A 23,303-nucleotide genomic window follows, 5' to 3' on the forward strand; every position below is an offset into this window, starting at 1 on the left:
TTATTAGCGGCTAATAAGTATGTTTATTCATCGGTAGTTTGCACTGTTCTAACTAACAAAATTGTATTACAACTAGCAAAAAATACTAATGTAAGTTACAGTGCCATGTTGTAACATTCTGAATTTCTTGAAGATGCAGTACCTGTACAGGCTGTACTGTGTACATATAACGATTCGGTTCATCGCGTATACTGCATTATACTGATATGAAATCAATTATGCCAACGTAACAAGCTGGACAATGCAAGATAATTCTTCCAGTTTATACGAGGATTGCCGGAAATGCGTAATTATGAAACCTGGAGGCGAACTACCAGATAAAACGAAGACGCAACATGCTCTCGCAACAAAATTGTTTTTATACGAGCACCGCGATACTGATAACAACATAAGTACGAGTACCTCTCCAATTTTTTTCGTTATTTTTCTCTACAGCGAATGTAATGCAATACGAGTTATACTGCTTGGAACAAAATTTTTTTTATACTTCTATAGAATGGAATTTTGATTTTGCAGTAAAATATACTAGGGTAGTACATTTAGCTAGGATGCAGAAACTCGCGCATGGGTGTGGCTGGAATCTGGCATCTGATCAACTCGTTGATTGGGCGACCCAGTGAACGGCTTTGATAAATCCCTCCCCATCATCAATCAGTTGTATATTTTGGTTTCGCTGTAGTTCTCGTTGGCCCAAAGCCAAAGCAGTATCCTCTCGCTTTCTCTCTGTCTCTCCCAGAATCGCATTCATTCATATCCTCCCCCTTTTGCGCCTGTACAAGTTTTTCTTTCGTCCACAAGATGATAGCCGGTATGGAATGTACATATTTCTCGACGTGTCGGTTTTGCTGATCGGATGTTTTAGAAGTGCAGGCTGGTGAGAAGTAAGAAACATTTAGGCCAGCACTGCCTGCGAAGTTGAGTGAAAGTAGTGCAAACGTGATGGTTATGATATTATTCTAACCGCAATTAACGCCAACAGCCGGGAGATTGTTGCTTTTCCGCTTTGCAAACTCAGCTGTCTCCGGTAATCTACAGAGTGCTACTTCCTGAATATAATCGTCAGTGCGATAAAAAGCTACATTTACATAAGCCAGCGATATTGGGATTAATACTCAAAAGCGTATTGGAATCCCGCGTGCAGCCATCTCCCACAATGACAATAGCACGCATTTTGCGGAGTCAATAGCATTTGCATAACGCCGCATCATTATTCATCCAGATTTCACAGTTTAGAAAGACGAGCTGTGGGCCGGGGTTATTTGATCGTGTGGGAATTTGTGAGTGGTCTTCTCCTCGATCGCGATCAGAGCCATGGATTACAAACGGATTGAATCTGAGTTGCGCTGTCCAGCCTGTGCCGATCTATTCAAATATCCCGTTATGCTGCCATGTGGTCATAATATTTGCGCCGGATGTAGTGAAAAGTGTTTGTCCAGCGCCAGCGCCGTGACGACCAGCAGCAGTCATTCCGGCACTTCTTCCAGTTCCGTTTCGCCGCCTGGACGCCGGCTCGCACAGGAACTAACGGCCCTCCAGGAGACCCGATTATCCCATGCACAGCTGCCGCCCATGATTATTCTGCACGAGACCGATAAGGACAACGGCGGCAACTTGCCAGTGATTATGGAAGATCAGATTAGTCTGGCCAGTGATGCGGACAGCGGAGTGGTCTGTGGGAGTTCCGGGAATAAACGGGATAGCTTCGTCATTACCGGATCAGAACACGGTACGGTCAACGGTGTAACGCACTGTTTAGGTGGATAATTAATAACTAAAAATATCGCGAACCAGTCGTTTTAAATTATTTGTGCAAATTGTTATGCACACTACATAGAATGGTGACAAAACTGCTGACAGAATGTTGCTTATAAGTTCTGCCGTCTTCTGGCTAAGTTTTATACTGATTCAGTTTTATACTTTTATACGTATTTAATTAACATCTACAAAACTTTGTGATTCAACCAACTACCGAGCAGCTACAATTATTCTCCAAAATCTCATTAATTTCGAATTTAAGTAGGCGGTAGAAAAAAAACAGTAGACTCGTGTTTAAATTTTTAAGTCTGTTACTGTACTGTCCGCCCAACCACTGTAACAGCATTCAGATAAGTCGAGCAGGACGATTACTGGAAAATTCCAGTATGAGCGAACTAGAAAAATACCTTTAGTAATGAAATAATTCATTAAGAGCTGAGTGATGGAAAAGACAACTAGGATGCATATGCGGCGCCACATTAATTGGAATTTTATTAAAGTACAGACAGACAACTAATCAATAAATAAATAAATAAACAGTAACAACTGATCTTTGGTTATAGCGCTATATTTGTAATTCAAGGGAGAAATGAGCTATTCACTGGTCAGTAGTCACACTTGCATAGCATTTTAAAGTGCCGCCGTACCGCAATAGCCCTAATCGCATGATTGATTTCCTCTTATTAACTCGTGAGTTTTACGTCTGCTTTTTGATTTTGAACTGCGCTACAATATTTAATACCAACCTGGCAAAAATACTGTAGCGAAGTTGTCACAGTGAAACAAATATGCCATTCGCATCATACTATTTTGAGATTGTGTGGATGCCGTATTGCAGTAAGTATGTGTTCTATGTTTGTGTATATGCTATCACTGCTTAGCCAAATTTCCCGAATAATTTTGATGTACGAGTAAATAGGCTGCTAGTGCGTATATTCTTAGCTTTTCTTTGGTGAATAAGTCTATGAATCGACTAATCGAATTTTTGCAAACTCTTACCACTGGCATAAACTATCTTTATACTTCATACCATAAAAGCGAACCGTTCATGTGTTCATCAAGCTACATGGCGTGCTTTGAATTTTATGAGTTTTCGCACGATATTCATTAATCGACTGAAATGAATGCCGTAAGTGTGTATAACGATTCTGTACTAGATCAACTGTTCTCTTCATAAAAAGCGAATTAGCTTTCAATAGCGCAGCAGGGCTGGATGAGATTACCGTTGGACAATGAATGTTTACATTCCGCGTGCGGAAATTTTATTTGCCCACTGCCATTCAGTTGGGGCTCTTGTTGATTTTACGGAGCATGAAGAAGTGACCCTCATCAACCGCACTTCGGATATATTCTTTCAAACACAACACATTCCGTGTACTATGCGTAAAGTTTCATATAAATATTACTGTATTTGTCTTTGTAGCCTTCGCCGTGTTTTGAATTCGTTATCATAACCACCACCATCGTGCTACACTTGTTACTATTAATTGCACGAACACCGACGATTGCAAATGATTTATTGTAATTCGACGAAATGCTACAGCAGTCGATGGTTTTTGCACGCGCGCGTGCAAAAACCGTAACCACGGTATAAAAGAGATAAATCTCTGGTAGCGAATGATGCTGAACTTAGCATGTACAAAAATTCAGTACTTTTCGGCATGTTTTCGTCAAAGGCATCAAGTTGTAATTAAGGGCGTAAACGTGTGGCACGGCCTACAGCCTCAACCGTTTGGAATTTTTTAAAACGGATTGCACATTCTCTGGTTAGTTTTTTATGCTCTCCATGCTCGTTATCGGTTTGATACAAAATTATGATTTTTGCATAACTCGAATTATGAATATGGGTGAGCCTTATATAAATCGTAGCAGCAGTCGGAGTGAGTGCGGTTGTTGGGCGCAGACAGACTGTCGCTAGCGCTCTGCCTGCCTGGCCTCTATGTATACATGCCCGATTCAAACCACATTTCTAAAACGAGATTTATCTCTTTTATACCGTGCCGTAACATTATTTGCAGGTCTTTAGGAATACGCTTATGCCGAAAGGTTGTAATCTTTTTCAAGAAAAAGCCAACAAATCTGGCTGTTTGCACTCTGTATACTGGAGCTTGAAATATTTTACAGGTTTATATACGCTCACGTGTCCAAGCACTACATGCCACAAGGTTTTTCTCACGGATGAACTGCCTGGGAAAAGTTTACCGCCGAACCGTCTCCTTATGAAAATCTTGTCCAAATATACCAGTGCCCTTCTCTCCGGTCCCATTTACGGGAGCACCTCCAAGACGGGAACCGGTAGCGCACCCGGCGCCGCCGGACATACCACCACTTGTCAGTTATGTGAAACGGAGCCGCTGTGCCCAGCATCCTTGTATTGCCAGCAGTGTAAAATATTTTACTGCCAAAACTGTCGTGACAGTTTTCATCCGCCAAGAGGCCCATTAGCCAGCCATGAATTCATCAACTGCAGCGACAGCAATAGCAACCATAATACAAGTATGCCGCCGGCCATTCTTCACCAGCAGCAGCAGCAACAACTTCACAACATCTACGTATCCGCTGCACTTGAACAACAAAAATGCCCACTTCACAATCACGAATACACCATGTTCTGTACGCCATGCCGACTGCCCCTCTGCTGGAGGTGTCTGGAGAGTGAGACCTTTCACCAGGAAGAGCACGATGTGCAGAGCCTCCAAGGACTGTCCAAAGCCCGCAAGGTATTGTCGCTTATGTAATACAACTGAAAACTTTGGAAGAAAAGAAGAGGCTTCGACAACTCATCCAGCAGACACGATAAATATGCTAACATCAACTCATGATCATGATAAATTAAAATCAAATTAAATGTGGTTGTTATTCCTCCTTGTGCTGCATATCGCACAACGAGTTACAAGTAAGTTACCACATTGTATATAATAATTATAGTACTGAACGGCAGTGATAGCGTTTGAAACTTGAGCGAAATGTTCCTTAATAACTTTTGGGTTTGGAAAAATTGTAGTATTAATACGCTAAAAGCCACCCAAAGTGTACATATCTATATAATAAGGCTTTCTGTGGAATTGTCACCGTCAATCGATTGCTAAAAGCCGGTTATATAAATTAGCCAACGATTTGTTACCATATTGTTCGATTTCGATCTGTCTTTGGATGGATGCATAATCGTACAAATTGGTGAGACCGGCACCACCGGGCACAAATTTGTCAGAAAAATGAAATTGTGGGGACATTGTATGCATAGGTGCATTAACAATATGGAAGATGCGTAATAGCCAGCGGGCAGATTCAGCAGTTTAACTGTGGTAGCACTTGCGTAACCGATCATCCAAGCGTGAGAAAATACACATTCAATCCCAACTTGATTTGATAAGAGCCATTTTAAATGCGGCATTTATCACGTCTTTCTTACGTCGAGTTCACAAGCGTGCATTACTTTTGTACGTTTGCCTGATTCCTTTTTCCTGTCAGAGCGATTAGCAGAAGCAGTTCACTGTCACCGGCACGAAAATCGACAATGTGAACTATCAGGATTTTTGGTTCTGCTCGCATCCTCTGTATCATTTCCGCCTGAACAGGTTTGAACAATTTTGCTGCTTACAGTTAGTTAGTTTTTCATTTAAAAAACCGTTAGAAACATGTGGTTTAACTAAGTTAGAGAGGCGTAGGCGGTTGTCGTCTCTTGAATGATGGCTTCCTTTTACCTGCAAATAACTGTGATTCTGTTGGATAAACTTTAATCACCACTACAATGTATCTCCTTAAATATGGCTGTCAGACATGTAGTGTGATAGACCGTAGATAAATCATTGGGGAGGTCAACGAGCAATGTGTGTTTGCAAAATTAATTGGCTCGTTAACAATCCATATCGCCGACATCTCACATTAATTCTACACCACATGAAGTAAACGGACATATTAATGTGAACTGATGGACAATTGCTGGCAAATCAAATAATTGCTGTTAGTGTCTTTATGGCGTTGCTTTTATTAAGCAATATTCTGTCATGCAAAATACTCGTATACACATTACTACGTATACAAGTATACGAAAAGATTTTGGTTCCTTAAGTGACGTATCTGTGATGGTACCGAACACAGAAGTGACACAACACAACCTGATATACCGTATACAACTTCTGTTTATGAAATCATATAACAGATTTTGAGAGTCATTAGCTGTTAAATAACCTAATTTCGAAAATTTGTGGTTTCACTGGTTTGCACCGTTTCATTTTGGAAAACCTGTTCGATACGTTCAAATACTCGTACGACTGGGATTTCACAGTTCTGTTGAACAGCGCCTGTGGGTTGCTACCGTAACGCCGTTGTTTATAGAGTTATCACACCCATAAATGCAAGCAATTAACATCAGCTTGAAATGGCGCCGCATTCTTCTTGGCTATTGGAAATGCAAGCAGATTTCGCCGATTTATTCCAGCTGTTATTATACGCAGAGTATCCGTTCTTCGCGGTCAGCGCTGAGATTTAAGTGTATACACTTAGTAGTTGTTACCGGCTGTTTTCGCACATTCGCTTACAACTAGCCATTTCGGGGGCCTTCCATAAGGGTTACAACTTACCCTTAACTGTCCATCTGCAGCTGCTGTTTATTCAGCTCCGGTCAGTCAGCAATTACGGCACAGTACATTTTATGACTAGCAGACGCGTCTGGCCTTTGAAAGGGCAGGAGCAGTCCCCTTTACGCTTTGTACGCGGCACGCAGTTATTTGCTTGATTAAGACATTGTAAAAGACAATGGCCTAAATAAGTTGATCCATTAAAGGGGGGCTGGCGAGGCGGCACGTGCCTGCATGTCGGGCCAATGGATTGGCGTATATCTGTCAGCAGCAGCGGTGTCCGCGGTTCCGCCGCTGGACAAGATGAATTAAGGTGATTAATACTTCAAGGCCGGCATGGAGTCCCGGTTAAGTTTACGGTTCACTTGCCGGCGCCAGCGCACATGCTCCAAAATGTGCATAATTCCCCCATCGACCGACGCGGATCCTATTTCAGCTGTCAAACGTTCAAAAAGTCATTATCTATGCCGAACCGACGATATGTATTTTTCATTAGATTATCCATCGCGAATTTTTGATTCTCTCCCACGTTATTTACTAATTTAAGCTACAGTAGATATATGCAACTGTTGTGAAGTTTTAGAACGCACAGTTAGGCTTGTTGCGCCAAACTGTACTGAGCAGCTAAACAGAATATATAACCAGATACAGGTACTGGCTAACCAACTAAACATATCGTTAAATCCAGGGTACATATATTTGATTTCCTGTTTTTATTTTTAAACGCAAAAATAAAATAATTCAGATTAATTCTGTAAATCGTGATGTCAATTGTCATATTGAATTAGTGTAAATATTTCCAGAACTTGTAAATCCATCGGGCGAATGCAATAACTGGATCGCTTCTTAAAAATCAATAATTACCGGTAGGTCGCCATTATGATAATTGCTTTACTTTCCTATCGCTCATCACATCAGATCTTCTGAATTTATAGTATCTGTACTACACTTTGATAGTACTCATTGTCAGTACTCACATCTATGTAGAACACAGAGCTACCTAATATTATATGAGCGTGAGGATCAGGTATGCGTCGCGACATCAACTGCTCCGTTCAGGACTCCATTAGAGATTTCTGGGTGGATAGCAGTGGCCTCCCACTGCGGCGCGGCTGCCATTCCTTACCGATCTGTTCGGAAAAACAAAACTTAATGAACGCCATTTTATTAGCTGTGATGTTTTTCCAGCTCGTTTGAGCCGTAGACTATTGCATGTTGATGCAAGTAAAGTTTAGATCCGTAGTAAAAACTGTAAATGACCTATATCTGCGTCACTTGAGTACCCGGCTACTGCCGTATAATCTAAATTGTATCTAGGCCAAAATGATATGTTATAGATTTGCCAGCATTATTGATTGTGAAGGGTGTATTCGGCTCTGGAGTAAAGTAGTACACATATCGCCGCTTGATGAGCTGTCAATAGATCGATTCAACTGATTTTTCTCAGCTAACCATTTGTTTAAAGATTTTGTTAATATCCGCTTAACACCGTTGTGGCTTCGATATTCATCAATATTATCTATCTGCATCGACATCAATAAACTCAGCAAAATCAGAAGTCATATAAGACTGCTTTTCGCCTTCGCTTCCATCATTCTCACAATCTCATCCTGTGCGTTTTCGAGTTAGGTTTACACCCTTTTTGTGTTTTCATTAGCGCATCTTTTGAATTGGTCAGCGGTAGACTAGTAACTGATCTTAAGCGTAAAATAGAGCAAAATTTGGTTTTTCATGCGGAAAGACAACATGGCATATTGCATTACAGAATCTGTTATAAAAGAATTAGGACGGTGAGCAGTGTGGTTCGGTATGCGTGAGAAGCAGCAATAGATAATTGGATTTTGTGGACAGGCTGACTGTTTTTCTTGCGGATCAATTCAATTACATAATACACTTTGAGATTTCCGCCGGCAGCAGTAAGAGTTTGCTGTGAACTCAAAAGAACACTTTGGGGGCAGTATAAGTGTGCATATCTTCTCGCTCTTGCTGTGCGACAAAATTAGTCAACAATTTCTATGATTTGTGACGATAAAAGGCTACGTATGCAACACAACAGTTCCGTGCATCGTAAGCGCCTTTCTCGATAATTTACGAGTTAGTGGGGTTTAGTATATTGATCTTCAATAACGGAAGGCTTATGAAAAGGATAAAATTTCTATTGCATTGTATTCGCATTGCATAAATGGAAGAAGATTGAGTAGCACAGAAAGATTTACGGTCGTACATCAGATTCACCACCGCGCCACGAAGCGGCGCTCGGGAGATTGCCTTTAGGCTTTAAGTGCTTTCTATTGGCGGCGCTTCCCTCTGGGAGAGGCGTATTAATATTATATATTTGAGATGAAGGTTTTTTTAGCAGCTTAAGTATGTTTATTCCACTAATGAGAAGCTAGTTGTGGGATGACCATCTGACAATTTTCTCCGCAATGTCTGTCATGGGAACCATTAATCCACATTGCCATTGCATCTTCGACCGCGAATTAAAGCCTGTTGACTATGTTGTGCCGAAGTACATTTCCGGGGGCTCATCTATCTTGCACGATAAATAATCTTATATCTATATATGTACATTAACTATGTAATCGTTTCTCATCAATTTTGCATGAGTTTTTAAACTATGCAGCCGCTAAAAAACAAAAGTGCTGGTAGTTCTCCATGGCAGTGCCTTTCTTAGAATACGTGGATGGATATTGTAATTCATTTAATGCCCATTCGCTGGAGTTTTATGCGTTTTGATTCACATTAAATTCGATAGGAAAGGAAATATCTCAGAATATCACTTGCTTTGCATTACAAAACGTATTTGCAGTACCAAATTCGTGAACTTTTCTGTCAAGCTTTTACAAATGATGACATTTGTGACACAATGAGACTATGACAGATGTGAGAGCATGACGCGATGATTAGCAACTTTGTTTGCACACCGACAAAGTCCCAACAAGAAGGTAAACATATTGGTCTGAGCAGAGGTGTGAAATAACTGGCCACTTCCGGTACGAGTAGTCGACGCGTAGGACCTTGACTGCTAGACGGCCATAATCTAACTTAATGTTAGCTTTAACAGTACGCATGTGTTCTACCCTCTAGATTAATAATCTCATTTCCAGGATTCATTCTAGGGAATTTCATAATAAATATGCATTCGCCAAGAAGGCAGAGGTGTTGACAATACGACATGTACTTCTATGTGGTTTGTATTAACAATCAGTAAAGTAGCCATAAACCTTGTTTATATAGCTGAAGCACAGATGTTTTACTATCATCGTAAAAATCTGCAAAAGCAAGCTCTATATGCGAAATTGCGAATAAGAATTTTCTTTAACAACATGTGCACAACGTTTGCCACTGATAAGATCAAACTTTTACGCGCTTGCGATTTCCGCTAACCTGGATTAATAAAAAATGACGTGAAGGCTGAGACTTGAGAAAACTTAGTTGAATGGTGGCAGCATACGGTAAAATGCACATACATATCCACATAGCATGAAAATGTTTTTGTGGTTTTTCTGGTTGAATCGATTAGATGACTATCTGTGTAGATTGCAGTAGATGCGCACACTTATTTCACTTACTCGTGAGTTTATAACCAAGATAGGTCTTAACTGTGTATATAGTCGCACTGGTCAGTCTGTAAATTTCTAAAAAGTGTTTTGAAATTTAACTTGGAACAACCGCATCGTACTATCGTACTATGCACGCTAAACTGTAATATTGTTGCGCTTTTGTTGAAAGTCAAAGGGTGAAAACAACATTTTAAATCTTCCTGCAATTATATTGTGATTCCTGAATTGCAATGTTCAGGCAGATTTGGTCCTTCCTCTTATTTTTTGTATGTGCTACACTGGTCACTAAGTATGGAGGTGAGACAGAAATTCTTCTGTCTTGTGTCGCATTTAGAAAGTTTTGAATTTTGAATTGTGTAGTTGAGGGCTTGTCCTGCATGATGTGCAACTCCCTAATGAAAAGCAAATGGGAAGCGTGCCCGGGATCAAACCAACACCACGCAATGCTTTGTCGTTCTGCTACACGATATTGCATCAAGATCGATGGAAACCATACTGTTGTTAATCAGTCAGCGCCGACGCAATCGGAAAAAATTAAGCAGACTATAGGTATATTTGCGCCGTAATTCTTTAAATTTTTGTTCTATAAAATCTAATACTGCAACTTAAAAAAGTCTATTTTATATGTAATATAATTTTCAGTGAAAATGACCGTTGATTTAACATGTACTTAATGAAACTTTATTGTTTTCCTCAGGAATTCAGCTGAACTGCGCGTCAAAGTATAATATGAAATTATTTGGTTTTGATCAAGACAAAGTGCAGGTCAAATCGCAGTCAAAGCACTGCGTTGATAATGTGGACCTCGGTGAAATTGATTTGACGGCAGCACCCAATCCTGACGGCACATTTTCTAAACTGTTTTTCAAAGGCAAAGTTTGCTTTTGTAACTATGATAACTGCAATAGTCCACATGTGGAGAAGTACTCGTAGTTCTCATATTGATGACTGACTGCAGGCAACTGCATTTTGCGTAGAGAAGCCAAACTGCATGTTGATTCGAAAATACCTAATTGTGCAGTTATATTGTTTTACTCTTCATCAGTCTGTACGTGAATTTGTTTTTCTTAATAACTTGTCTGTCTTGCTGGTCGTGTACACATGATCCATCTTTTAAGCCATCTGGAAATTAGATAAGCGTGGGCTCTGATAAAATGTTAACGACGAGGACTGATCGTCGGCACTTTTGCGTAACTGCACATGCACTTCAGTCATTTTGGACAGTTAGCAGTGGGAGACTGTATGTAAAAATAAGCATTTCTCCAGGTTTATTTAATAGGCAAATCAGTGGCTCATACCAATACCGCTCAAAATAGCCGCAGTTTGAGTTCTGGTTTAATTGGTTTGTTCACTCTGCGCTGCAGTAGCGTTTTCTTTGCAGTAAAAGTGCAAGGAAAACTGGCGACACGTAAGAGGTAATACTGCACAGTACTCTGTAGACAGCTGGATAACTATGCCAAAAACTTTGACGTCAACATCTCACGAGATTGGACTCTGGTTTCCGTGTCGATTGACAGCCGCGCAGGTTCCACTTGAGCCGACTGTAAATTCGGCGGCGTACTATATAGAGATCGGCTGCTGCTGCTGCAGCACGTCTGTTTTTAATGTTGGGGAGAAAGTAGTCCGGGCACCGGAAATGGTTAGTTTTATCGGTCCCCCGTGTTAAGCAGAATGTCGTGTCCACAATGAAGGTACACTATCTGACTGTAATACCCAAATTTCCGGACGGCTAACAAGCCTGTACTATTGTCATGCGAATCAATATCGGCCCGCACTGAACAAATACATATTAACCTAAATTCCTTTGATTCATCCGGCTGTTAACCGCGATCCCGGACTAGTACTATTCGATCCAACACAGCTTTTATTCATCGTTCGTGTTTCGTTATTAAAAATGGATGTTATCCCTACTAGCATCGATTGCAGCAGCAGTCAGGAGACGATCTCCACGCCAGCGCAGCGCACTACAATCCAACCGGAAATTATCCTGCTTTTCATCTTTAACTTTCTGACGCTACTCTTCCTGGTCATCCGCGTGTACAAAGCCGAGCGTTTAATTAGTGACCTTTTGATGCAGCGTACCGCCAGTCAGCACGGCCTGGAGAGCGTACAAAAGGATGTGGAGTCGATCAAACGCCACAAATTACAAAAGAACATCAACGTAATGTTACAGGAAAATATCTATCAAAAGGTCCTGGTTCATGTCGAAGCCAAAACGAAGGAGTTGACCGGTCTGGTGGAAGCCAAGGAACGTCTGTTGACCTCCTTAGCCGCTAAATACCAGGCCTCATTTCCGGAGTTTAAGAAAGCCGTTCACGGACTGCGCGAGGAAATTGCCCAGCTGCACGTCAAACTGGAGAGCGAAGTGTCCTCCCTGCACTTCCGGCTGTCATCCTTCTCGTCGCCGGCTTCATCTGAGCAGTGCTTGACCAGCAGCAGCAGCGGTAAGCCGGAAACTCTGTACGTGCACCGCACTATTTTACCCGAAAAGAACGTCAACGATGAGTTTGTCCATGTCCCCGGACTGGGATTGATTTCCACCGAAGAGCTCGACCAGATTGACTGCTCCTTCATCGGACAGAAAAGCAGCGGGAAAAGAAAGTTTCGTTTCAACAATCCCTTGTCGTGGTTGCGACGCAAGACCCGGGATCTCAAGCGACCGGAAGACATGGTGGAAGAGGATCGGGCGTCGTTTGGACCGCGAAGTCGCATGTGAAACTGCAATTTGAATGACCTTTGTTGTGGCCAGTGTACATTCGTCTTCACTCTGATCATCTCATCAATCTCGAAGTTTGTTGCTTTGACCTGTACTCTGCAATAAAAATCACAAAACAGCGGTGACTTGCATAGTCAGTGTTTTCACTTCTACGTGCGAGCATGACTATCCGCTATTGCACACATCTTAGTTTGTCGAAATATTTTTTTCTAATTGATAACGTGATCGCTTATGGCTCGCACTGCTTTGTAATGCCCACTCTGATTCCAATAACTGCCCTCAGTGCCCGGGAATTACTGGAAGGAGTGGCAGCGCTAATTAACTTTAATCCAAGTAATATGTGCTCTCTAATAAATATTGTATCAATTAATATTATGATTGACACGCGTAGCATTCAGTGCCCACGCTCTGTAACGGAAGGGACAGCTGCAGTGCATTTAGCGGATCTCTGAAGGAAATCCACCCTGACCATGTCATGAAAATGTCTGGCACCATTCTACGTAACGTTATCCACTAGCTACGAGGTACTTTCGTACGCTCTTCGTACCGGGTGGTTATAAATAAGTGGCTTGTTTTAGAATTGCTAAAGGTCATACGCTTCCCAATAGATGATGACGTTCCACCCAAATTTACTGCTGCTTTTTCATAGCGATGGGTGTCTGCCATCAGCCCAGCCACTGAGCTACTGGCATTTGCCAAGGATTTAGCATAATCATGAAAATCGCCGGTGAAACAGATCAAATAAAAAACTTAAACAACCGTCAGCATAATTCGTTTACTACTATTTTGGCAAAATCGGGATCTTATTTAATCACAAGCCAGACCAGGCCAGGAATTTTGAAAAATAAGTAGTAAAAAATACACACATGAAATATTCAAGTTTCTTTTGCTGAATAGTCTACCATAAAAGGTTGTAGCAGCTTTCGCTTAGTTAACTTGAAGGACACTTTGTTGCTTTTCTCCAGGCGGATTTCTCACGTGCTCTTCAGTCACTTTCCGAAAAGTCCAAACGCATGACGGAATGGATATCCCGAGTTAAAGGAGCATCCAGTCGAATTCCAGTAAGAAATTTAATTTACTGGCACATTTCATTTCTTGTTATGGCTTAGATGAAATACGTACTGCGAGCCTATGACATATTTTGCGAAATCACGGCCTACGCACTACATACGATTGTACCCACGCTCTTAAGCCTTCGTCAGTGCTTCTGGCATATTTTTGAATTAAAGTTATCTTATTTCCTTTAGGAAACCGCTTTGGATATCGAGAGCAGTATTAGCGCGCAATGTGATCTGCTTGTCCAAATCATTGAGGACCAAAAAACTCAGTTGTTGCACTCACTGCAACTATTTAAAGAACAGAAGCTCAGAGAATCGCGTGAGATAGCGTCAGACTGCACCATTGCGCTGCAGCAGGCCACCGCTCAAATTCAATTTGGGATCGAGGTTCTGAAAGAAACCGAAGCGGTCAACTTCCTTCAAGTAAGCTATAATCATCAATATCACATAAAATCGTTTGTAAAATTATGAGAACTTTTGTAACTCTTTTGCGGTTTGCAAATAGTTTACGCTTTGTAAATGAATTATTATCGCTATTTGAACGATATCATTCGTACATAATGATTGTACGAGTATTTCGAAATTGCAGTTTTCTGCATCATTATATCAAAGAGTGGCCGAGACCGGGGATGTGTTGGATAAAATACTGGACCAAAATAACTGGACACCGGAGCTCAGTGTCCGGCTGGACAGCCGGTCGGTGGCCAATGCCTTGCGAAGTTTGCATTTAAACCAGGTTTCCCTGCCCTCCGTACCGCGTCTCGACGTAGAACGCTGCCGCATTGTCAACGGCCAGATTAGCCTCGCCTGGGAATCCGAAGATCCCTTTAACACCGACTTCTACATTGTAGAAGTAGCCGAAAGTGGAGACGCCTTTACGGTAAATTAACGGCGGTTAGTGATTAGTCGTACGAATTATTTTTAAACGAGTGTGTCTTTTCCAGAGAGCGTATTATGGATCGGAAACAACCTGTTGCTTGACCTTTACATCTTCTACCATGATCTATCAGGCGCGCCTCAAGGCTGTTAATGCAGCCGGTGAAAGTCTTTACAGTAGCCCTATCACTCTCCATATCGAAGGAGGTTCGTAAAAGCACATCATCGCTAGTGCAAACGCAATGTGCTGAGCAGTTCAGGAAAATATGAACTGCTCAGCGTTATTAAGTATATACTAATCCTGAGGAATTCGTAGTATTTTGTAAAATAAACTTCAGGTTGATACTTATGCTAATTTAGCGCCTGCATAAAGTTTGTGTTGCAGGGTATTTTACCTGGGAGCAAATGCCGATAAGTCGTGATATCGTGTTGACCAATGCCGATCTAACACTGACATCCACAGCTTCCGAAGACATTGTTGTCTTAGCCAGTGCTGGATTCGTCCGCGGTATTCATTATTGGGAAATCCATGTGGATCGCTACGATAATCATCCCGATCCGGCATTTGGGGTGGCTACAGCCGGTGTGCGCAGAGACACTATGCTAGGTACATTAAAACAGCAAATACGGGCAAAATAACTGCAGCTGACTTGTGAATTTAGCGTGCATGAAGTACGGCAGACAAGTTTGCGATATAGAGTCTATATAATATCCTCTTGTTTTAGGTAAAGATAGCCATGGCTGGTCGGTATATATTGACGCCGCGCGCTCCTGGTGCTTCCACAACAACCAGCACATCAACCGCATGGAAGGCGGCATTGTTGCCGGCTGCACGGTGGGTGTGCTGCTGGACTTGGACCAACAACCTGGCTGCCTTAGCTTCTTTGTTAATGATGAGCCACAAGCTCCCATTCCGGCATTTCAAAATCTTCCTGACGGTTGTGTCTTCTATCCCGCGGTGTCTATTAACCGCAATGTCCAGTTGACTCTGCGGTCTTGTTTAGACGCGCCCGCATCACACTATAGTCCATCTCCTGAGTAACTGCGTTATTAAGTATATACTGCACTTTGCTGTCTGGAAGTCAGCTTTTATCTGACATGTAAAAAATTGTTTTTGTTTGACCTTTGACTTATCTTGCTATCACATATGTTTCGCTTGCATAGAAGTACGATATTTTATACACATAAGAGCAGAAGAAACAAAAAATAAAGATTCGTTATTCAGACCAGACGTGAGTTTCGGAGCACAAAAATCCTTTAAGTATCAGAACTCCACGTACGGGTTACAACTACTTATTTTATTATGTATTACGGACTATTACAGTAGTATTTTCTCACGGGCAGCCGCACTAGATGACCAACAAACACGAGTATGCAACAAAATCAATGCCAACAAAAGACTGAAGAATGGACGCGGAAGCAACTAGTACGTAGAGAGTAACTTAAAATCTTAACAGATCCAAAATCCATCTTCGGTAATCAGATCTAACCAGAACAAAAACAATTTCGAACACACTGCCCAGTTTCAGTGAAATCTATAACAAAAGAAACCTCTCGTATAATCAACAAAAGGAACTTCTTGTGCAAAGAAATACGCAAGGAAATATACAAGGAAATGTGCCAGGAGACGTAAAAACCCATTCCAAGTCAGCAAAAGAAGAATCGTTATTCCAAAGGAACCAACAGCATCTCGCGGTCTACAGAAGCTTATCTGTGAGAAAGACCAGGACACACGTTTGCTGTTGTGGTGATACGATATGAACAACACCTACTTTCGTTTCGCACGGTCACTTCGCAATAATAATAATAATTACAAATTTTGTCATGTCATGTCATATGTCTCCTACCTTGCACTGACGCCGGTCATAACTGCTAGTATTCCACGCTTTTGTAGTGAAAATCATCAACTGTATTGTAAATTTGTCCTTCTTGCGACAGATACTGCAGAGCATCCCTATGAGGGACATAAACACATACGTCAGCAGCAGTCCAGCAACGCACGGGGCACTGACGATGAACTGTGTTACAACAGCGGAATCGTTTTACATATTTCCCAGTTTCACTCACTCAATCAGCTGTTTGTTCCGGAACTGCGGAGGGAGTTCACTGATCATTAGCCGAATATCTCGTCCATTAGTTTCAGAGCCAGTCTGGCAGTATGCGAACACCTGTAAATGCAGATTATCAAAGCTGTTTTAGAAACTCCTGCCTTGCAAGCTGGCACACAGTCCTATGCACCGCTCAGGGCAGGAAGAGTTCAAGAACTTGAATTTATTCGACGCATCCCAATAAATCAAAACAGTAAAGAACTTACCGCGCTTTGCATAGGCGTCAGTCCCAGAGGAGCAAAATGCTGCCCAACGGAAAAGCCACCGTCCATCCCGCTTGCCTGATAATCCATTAAGTCCACTCTGCTTGGCGTGCTGGCAACGAAGCTACTGCTGGCAGCGGGAAACTCCTGAGTCCCTGCAGCAGGTCCAGCCTAAACAGCAAACTTAATCAAAAACTAAAAAACACAAATTCCAAATGTCAAAGGTTAATAAAATTGAGTGAAATTATAAGTAGAAAAAAGACTACTTTACGATTTAGAAATAGTTGCAAGATTCTGTGGTGTGTGTGGCTTCCATGAGTACAATAAAGCGCACACATGGAGCATATCCACAACAGCAATCCTTCGGAATACATTGATCAGGCTAACCTGAGCGCATTTTGCAATCATCACGTGGGAATGAATTACATCGAGCATGTGGAAGGAGACCTCGTTAAGATCTTTCACACGCTGCACACTGTAGGCCGTCAGCATAACGTTGTCGTTGACAGACTTGACAGTGCCGTACACACGGACGTACTGTCCCGTCGCGACTGCTGCCGCTTCCACTTCCTCCTAATTCAACCGCAACCCGTAATGTCCGTAAGGTGAATTGGACACCATTAGAAAATCTTTTACCTGCGATTCACCCCAAATTTTGGCTTCAAGGGTGGCGCCGGTTTTGTCGTCCAGGGTCAGCGAAGTGTAAGTGCTTGTCTGTCGGCACTCGCGCACCTGTGCGACCAGTGTCACCTGAAAATTCCAAAACTGGGCAGTGCCATTAAGTTCAACATAGCAATTTCACAGAAAACCTTTTCGCAAAAATTGCAGAAATGTATGAGTAGTTAGGGTTGAAATTCACGAGGCTTAGACCCATTTGTGAAAAGAAGTGAAATGAAAGTGAAATGAAGTGAAATGAAATGAAACGTGAAATAAAAAAATTAATTTAAATTGATTATCTTGGCTTTTATTACGGTTGTAAACAGCCGAAAGCAGTCAAAACATTAAATATTGCAACTGCACAGTACTTGTAGAAGTTTCGAAAAAAATTTCGAAAAAATTCGTTGTTAGTGGATTACTAGCTAAATTTATTATTCAGTACAGACTATACAGTAAGTGCAAAAAGATTTTGCAATTTGGTTTCATTTTTAGTACAGAATAAGGTAAAACTATTTTAAAATGAAATTAAGAGCAGAATTTTGACCATGGTAAACGGTACATAAGAACAATGCGTACAAAAAAAATTTTCATTTCTATTCAAGAAAGCAGCGCAGTAGCGTACTGCGGCACGGAATTTCCTTCGAGTTACATGCTAGTCGTATTTGGGCGCGCGGCGCGCCTTTTGACCTTGTCCGCGTCAGGTTCAACTCTAAGCAGCCCAGAAATTTCGTTATTTTGCATCTGATCTAATTGCCCTGTAAACACCTCTAAAACATTGTTTAGTTATCCAGTGCACCAGATCCCAGTTCGACAAACCGAGTTCTTTTACCTAAGTACGGATAGTTTTTTTTTATTAAACCGAATTCTTAGTATTACTGGAACAACAGTAGAACTAAATCTTTTGCGGTTTGGCAAACTATGCATTTACGGTAGATCTCGGTATTCTGAAATTACCGGCACTAAAAGCGTACGAAAAACGTTTTTTTCTCTTCCAGTTGCAACATTAATGACTCCGCGGCACGCGCAGTGCTGCCTAATGCAGGGAATCAAATTAGAACCGGTTACACAGAAAAATACAACGGAGTGAACATTTTCATTGCAAGAAATATTGTGAATCGCTCTAATTTCGTCCGCTTTTGATGCTTTTCAAGCGGTTTCACGATTTCACCATTTCATGCATTTCACGTTTCATTTCATTTCACTTTCACATTTCACGCGAGGGTCCGCGTGATTGTGAAATGAAAGTGAAATGAAAAGTGAAATGTGAAATGGTGAAAGCGTGATTTCAACCCTATGAGTAGTAATACTGTGCAGTCAGTCACATGGCCGAACCTACGCGATGCACTTCCATGTTGCCGATTTTCATCCGATCGTGTTTGAGATCGGGAGAGGTCACGACTTCCGCAATGGTAACCGGGACCACTTCCATGCTTTTACCAACGCCCTGTTTTTCGACGTTTCGTTAAGAAAAATTTGGACGAATAAGAAAAAAAAACAAAGATCATTCAACAGTAATTGTTTTTCTTTACCTTGACAGCACCGTCCATTTGGGTGGCGGAAGTGGCTGTATCTCCGGACAAGAACCCCCCGCCAACACTATGACTGCCTCCCGGCGGATAACTTGCACCTTAAATCAGGCAACTCATAAATTTTTTTGAACATATAACGCCGTGTTACAACATATTGCGCAGTTCGGTCGCAATATCCTAATTCCTGTTTCCTGTGAAGGCTATGGCGACTGTGTCAAGTTGAATTCTTCACTGTGTTCATTATATAAACCCTGTCCGGGCCTATCGCTATTAGAAATTACAACGTTTTGTTTCACACTGATAACGTGACTTCACAGCACGGCTTCACTTTTTAAGCGATTCACAAAATGTGCGACCAACAATCATTAGCTGCAAACCGAAACAGACCGAAGGTTGAAGTAAAAACTGAAACCGTGAAGCATGAAGACTGATGAAAGAAGAAATTCAGAAGACGGTCTAAACTTAGGAACCTTGCCCTTAAACTGGCTAACAAAGCAAACGTACGAAGGCGATTGTTACCTGTCCCGGCTGCACGTGAAGAGTCGTTCCAAGGTATGCCACTTCCTCCTAAATAAACAAAAACACTGTATGCAACTATCTATACTTCTATAGACTTTTGATCAGAGCGAAAGAGATTCCCCTGTTCAGTAAACGATCGTACCTCCAAAATTAAACGAAGCACCGGAGCGATTCATTTTTTAACCTAGACAACCAGTCAATCAAATGGCAAAGGAATTTTTTATGAGCTGGCTAACTAAACAAAGATGAAGTCGGGACCTCGAAAACGGTTTTCGGAAAACCTTTAAAAGATTGGTCAGTCGTCTGACTGTTTGTAACACTACAAAACTGAAAGTGGTACTGGTAGCGCGGAATATTACGACAGTTCTTTGTTACGATGTTATCACGTACACGGACAAAAAAATGAAAGAAGAAACAGAAATCGCAGTGGCCGGCGCGTGACGCGCGTCGCGCCCTGGCAGTGGAAGTTGTGGCAGTAGATGTGAGATCGAAGCGGCACGTAACCGCTGCCATTGTGGGGAGGAGACCCAGGCAAACTGGATAAAGTTTATAGGTTGCAAAAAAGGTTAGGTTAGGACCTAGGTTAGGTTTTTTTAGGTTATAAAATGCAAACAGCAATCAGCCAAATATTACAGGCTGTCAAGCACTGAGGCACATAATTAACGTGATCAACAATAAAATTCATTACTAATGAATCATTTATAGCTTTTAAGTACAAAAACTTTTATAATATTATGCACATCGCAGGGAAGTACTGTTCTATGTCAAACATCTCCCCAGCGCGATTAAGTGCTTCTAGTGTTTTACTGAGTCGAACTGGAAAAGTGTTTGACAGACAAATAAGGGAAAATGTGTAAAACCGGAAAACTTGTGAAAAACAACTATTGTGGATTTAAATGAAAGAATCCGCCATTCTGTCGCACATGTGAGGAAGTCTTAGGTGTGACAAGTAAACATTTTATGATTCGAGGCTCGTTAAATAGCGGCAAAAGTAATAACAGCTCAAAGCCGATGGGGCTTTAAAAAATAAATGTGACCGGATGCAGTTGAAGTATTCTACTGTCGTGCGGTGTGACGCCAGCGCTCGAGGCAAAATGCTTGTTGATATAAGTATATTAATACTTACTGTATAACCACCATATCAGCGTAAACTAAACTAGTAATTAGGGTATTTGCTGATTTGTATCACGTTGCGAATGAAGTTCTTTGAATATGCTGTTGTTACATGACAGAAAGCGGTGTTGTTCCTGATACTCTGTACAGATACACATCGACGTTAGGCATTTAAATTTTTTTAAAGTAGTGTTTTTATTATGTGCTTAACGCTTTCCAATTTCTGCACCCAGCTGTTTTGCGAATATTTCTTAATTCTCCTAATTATAGTTAAATTACTTTACTGCTAAGCAAACCCTCGCATTTTGTCCTGTGTGTTCCCGTTATTTCAACTCCGTATGCTATGGATCCATCAGGAAGCGGCGGATTCGATTTGTCTGCCAATACAACTGGTGAAAATAGCGGTAGTGTGAATATTACATCCATTGAAATACAATGTGGTCTTCCTGTCCAAGTTGCATACGAAAGTAGTGATAACCCCACTAACTGGGTTGAATTTGTTTTCTACCCCATCCTTCTACTCTTCTGCACCGTGGGCAACATACTGAATCTGTTAGTGCTGGGAACGGAGAGGAATAAAACCACCACCAGTGTTTTTCTTATATGGTTAGCCCTTTCCGATTTGTGCATCCTGTAAGTGAATATTTCTTTATGCCTTATACAATAAATCAGTAGTATAAAAAGCCGTTATGTTTACACAACAAGCAACACTTAGACACGTTCTGTACTTATTTTCACGTAATTTTTATGTGTAACTGTCAGTATTAACTGTAAGGGAGGCAGTGTACATGTGTTATAATGCATACAATATATATGTATTGTACGCATTGTATTATTTCGTCGCCTGCAATTTTTTGTTGCAGCTGGCTATATCTTCCGATTTACATCATCAAAGTCAGTCCTGCTGCCATGGACAATCCTAACGACGAAGAAGGCTACGCCAATTTCGGAGGAGCACAATCGTGGTTGTCGGAAGCATGCATACAGTTTTCTGACTGGTAATGCTGATAGTACTGTACTATTTTATAACATAATAAACATATAGCTATTAAGTTTTTCCTTGCGCTTTGTAACTCTGTGACAAGTTGCCCAAATGAAGTCCATGGCATATACATACACGTGAATGATGTGATGGCTAAGATTTAAACTACACAAGAATTAAAACCTAGAGTAGTTAGTTACCACTTTTGACATGAAAGAGCAAAACTTTTCCGTTGTAGGACTTTAATCGCTTTTTCCATTGAACGGTTTATTGCGGTTTCGAATCCATTGGGTCGTGTATATAAATACAAGATGGGAAGACAAATATGTACGACGGCAATAATCGAGCTGGGTCTTCTCATTCTGGCGCTGGCCGCGACTGTGGAGAATGCCGCAACATGGTATTATATTCTGGTTAAAGGAAACGACAACTCTGAAAATTCTGCATGGCTTCATAATTGGAAAAACGTACAGCTTCAGTTTGAGGTATTTATAAAATTGTCCTGATGTAGATTTACGGTCAAACATGAATCCGTTTGAGCATAGTACTGAGCATACCGTACATTACAGACTTTCGTATGTTGTGACCGGACCGGAAGTACTGCAAATTAATTGTTATCACCGAACTTGCAGCGGAGGGTTGACCTTCGTTTTATTGCAGACTGGGATTACCATAGCCAAACTTTTTGTCTTAATCGTCTTAAACCTGGCGATATTCATTGTCATAATGAGGCGGTACAAGGATCGGAAAACGGTGCTCCATGGAAGAGGTAGCAATCGAACGGTTATAAAAAGGTCAACGGTCACCGGCCCAGCCAAAGTGAACGACAGCGACCAGGCGCAGCGTCGAACCAGTTTCCTTTTCCTGGCGGCATGTGTGTCCCTCTATTTTATCTTCCAGTCCCCGAACGTTGTGTGGAAATGTCTGGAGTTAGCCAGTAGAGAGCCCTTCTGCACATACCGCTTCACGCCGGAAGCCAAACAGGCATCACGACCTTTCATGCTTATCAGCGTTCTAGCCAACTACTACTTGAATTTCATATTTTATTGTACTATTTGTAAGAAATTCCGCACCCACGTGCGGGATTTCTGGATACGAGTACGAGGTGAAACACCAGATTTCCGACGCGGCAGCACTGGGACAGTTTTGACTGACATTGGATCGAGTACTAACTCTAGCAACAAAGTTGCGCGTCTGTCCGATACGCAGGCAAACGTTCTTCGTGGGATTATTTCTGCGGACAAAAAAGCCGATTTCATCGATACCAAACTCAACGAGCCAGTCAAGTCCCCCACTGATTTTGTAATTGTAAACAAAAATCTATGGTTAGTATTTCCAAAGACTTTCTTGGAAAAGCGAATTCGGGATTTCATTAATTCTGAAAACATAATTTTCCCATGCGCCGGCTTGTAAAATGGTTGCTCTAGGTAACGCTTGCATAAATGCATAATTATATAGTTTAGCTGCGGGATGATACGTAGATTTTAAATACAAAAATACGTAAATCGTACACCACGCGTTAACAGCAATAACTGTCGGCATCAGGATGGGATTCACACACAAAATTTGATAGGCATGTAAAAATAAAACTAGGTGACGTATTTGCCGTAATAAGGTGTCAACAATTGTTTACTTTACCTAAAA

General features: G+C 41.4%; 5 protein-coding genes across 7 annotated transcripts; 4 read left to right on the top strand and 1 right to left on the bottom strand.

Annotated features, from left to right (window-relative positions):
* Positions 1-709: 709 nt before the first annotated feature.
* LOC129580960 (E3 ubiquitin-protein ligase TRIM9-like) lies at positions 710-15,737 on the top strand. Its single transcript, XM_055471737.1, has 8 exons — positions 710-1,726; positions 3,880-4,475; positions 13,580-13,675; positions 13,862-14,095; positions 14,262-14,552; positions 14,617-14,755; positions 14,934-15,155; positions 15,274-15,737. Exons 1-8 carry the CDS (start codon positions 1,312-1,314, stop codon positions 15,588-15,590), a joined length of 2,310 nt encoding a protein of 769 aa, XP_055327712.1. The 5' UTR covers positions 710-1,311; the 3' UTR covers positions 15,591-15,737.
* On the top strand, positions 9,903-11,068 carry LOC129580962 (uncharacterized). The gene is made up of 3 exons (XM_055471740.1): positions 9,903-10,195; positions 10,259-10,447; positions 10,596-11,068. The coding sequence occupies exons 1-3, from the start codon at positions 10,129-10,131 to the stop codon at positions 10,829-10,831; spliced, it is 492 nt and encodes a 163-aa protein (XP_055327715.1). The 5' UTR covers positions 9,903-10,128; the 3' UTR covers positions 10,832-11,068.
* Positions 11,388-12,739, top strand: LOC129580961 (uncharacterized). The gene has a single exon (XM_055471738.1). The coding sequence runs from the start codon at positions 11,793-11,795 to the stop codon at positions 12,612-12,614; it is 822 nt and encodes a 273-aa protein (XP_055327713.1). The 5' UTR covers positions 11,388-11,792; the 3' UTR covers positions 12,615-12,739.
* A 118-nt stretch (positions 15,738-15,855) lies between the features above and the next one.
* On the bottom strand, positions 15,856-20,464 carry LOC129581209 (replication protein A 32 kDa subunit-like). Of its 3 annotated transcripts, none has more exons than XM_055472166.1 (10): positions 19,707-20,462; positions 19,565-19,612; positions 19,046-19,143; positions 18,853-18,960; positions 17,496-17,609; positions 17,247-17,432; positions 16,863-17,030; positions 16,616-16,716; positions 16,396-16,502; positions 15,856-16,245 (listed from the first exon to the last, which is right to left on the bottom strand). In XM_055472166.1, the coding sequence occupies exons 1-9, from the start codon at positions 19,738-19,740 to the stop codon at positions 16,421-16,423; spliced, it is 939 nt and encodes a 312-aa protein (XP_055328141.1). In that variant the 5' UTR covers positions 19,741-20,462; the 3' UTR covers positions 15,856-16,245; positions 16,396-16,420. The 3 variants fall into 3 exon arrangements, with proteins under 3 accessions (XP_055328141.1, XP_055328140.1, XP_055328142.1); XM_055472165.1 differs by having other exon boundaries at positions 15,856-16,259; positions 19,707-20,460; XM_055472167.1 differs by lacking the exon at positions 18,853-18,960 and having other exon boundaries at positions 15,856-16,259; positions 19,707-20,464.
* A 282-nt stretch (positions 20,465-20,746) lies between these two features.
* On the top strand, positions 20,747-22,573 carry LOC129581297 (uncharacterized). The gene is made up of 5 exons (XM_055472283.1): positions 20,747-21,310; positions 21,541-21,675; positions 21,898-22,144; positions 22,229-22,256; positions 22,320-22,573. The coding sequence occupies exons 1-5, from the start codon at positions 21,021-21,023 to the stop codon at positions 22,430-22,432; spliced, it is 813 nt and encodes a 270-aa protein (XP_055328258.1). The 5' UTR covers positions 20,747-21,020; the 3' UTR covers positions 22,433-22,573.
* Positions 22,574-23,303: the final 730 nt, after the last annotated feature.

The sequence above is a fragment of the Paramacrobiotus metropolitanus genome, unplaced genomic scaffold, assembly GCF_019649055.1.
Source record: "Paramacrobiotus metropolitanus isolate TYO unplaced genomic scaffold, Prichtersi_v1.0 Parri_scaffold0000005, whole genome shotgun sequence".
NCBI classification, from domain to species: domain Eukaryota; kingdom Metazoa; phylum Tardigrada; class Eutardigrada; order Parachela; family Macrobiotidae; genus Paramacrobiotus; species Paramacrobiotus metropolitanus.

Excerpts from the sequence above, each read along its gene's own strand:
- LOC129580960 (XM_055471737.1), top strand. The coding sequence starts at position 1,312 with ATGGATTACAAACGGATTGAATCTGAGTTGCGCTGTCCAGCCTGTGCC. Across the intron at positions 14,096-14,261 it reads AAGCGGTCAACTTCCTTCAA|TTTTCTGCATCATTATATCA; the intron begins GTAAGCTATAAT and ends TCGAAATTGCAG. Across the intron at positions 14,756-14,933 it reads CACTCTCCATATCGAAGGAG|GGTATTTTACCTGGGAGCAA; the intron begins GTTCGTAAAAGC and ends TTTGTGTTGCAG.
- LOC129580962 (XM_055471740.1), top strand. The coding sequence starts at position 10,129 with ATGTTCAGGCAGATTTGGTCCTTCCTCTTATTTTTTGTATGTGCTACA. Across the intron at positions 10,196-10,258 it reads ACTGGTCACTAAGTATGGAG|TTGAGGGCTTGTCCTGCATG; the intron begins GTGAGACAGAAA and ends TGAATTGTGTAG. Across the intron at positions 10,448-10,595 it reads AAAAATTAAGCAGACTATAG|GAATTCAGCTGAACTGCGCG; the intron begins GTATATTTGCGC and ends TGTTTTCCTCAG.
- LOC129580961 (XM_055471738.1), top strand. The coding sequence starts at position 11,793 with ATGGATGTTATCCCTACTAGCATCGATTGCAGCAGCAGTCAGGAGACG.
- LOC129581209 (XM_055472166.1), bottom strand. The coding sequence starts at position 19,740 with ATGAATCGCTCCGGTGCTTCGTTTAATTTTGGAG. Across the intron at positions 19,613-19,706 it reads TGCTTCGTTTAATTTTGGAG|GAGGAAGTGGCATACCTTGG; the intron begins GTACGATCGTTT and ends TTGTTTATTTAG. Across the intron at positions 17,433-17,495 it reads AAATTTGGGGTGAATCGCAG|GAGGAAGTGGAAGCGGCAGC; the intron begins GTAAAAGATTTT and ends CGGTTGAATTAG.
- LOC129581297 (XM_055472283.1), top strand. The coding sequence starts at position 21,021 with ATGGATCCATCAGGAAGCGGCGGATTCGATTTGTCTGCCAATACAACT. Across the intron at positions 22,145-22,228 it reads ACGTACAGCTTCAGTTTGAG|ACTTTCGTATGTTGTGACCG; the intron begins GTATTTATAAAA and ends CGTACATTACAG. Across the intron at positions 22,257-22,319 it reads ATGTTGTGACCGGACCGGAA|ACTGGGATTACCATAGCCAA; the intron begins GTACTGCAAATT and ends GTTTTATTGCAG.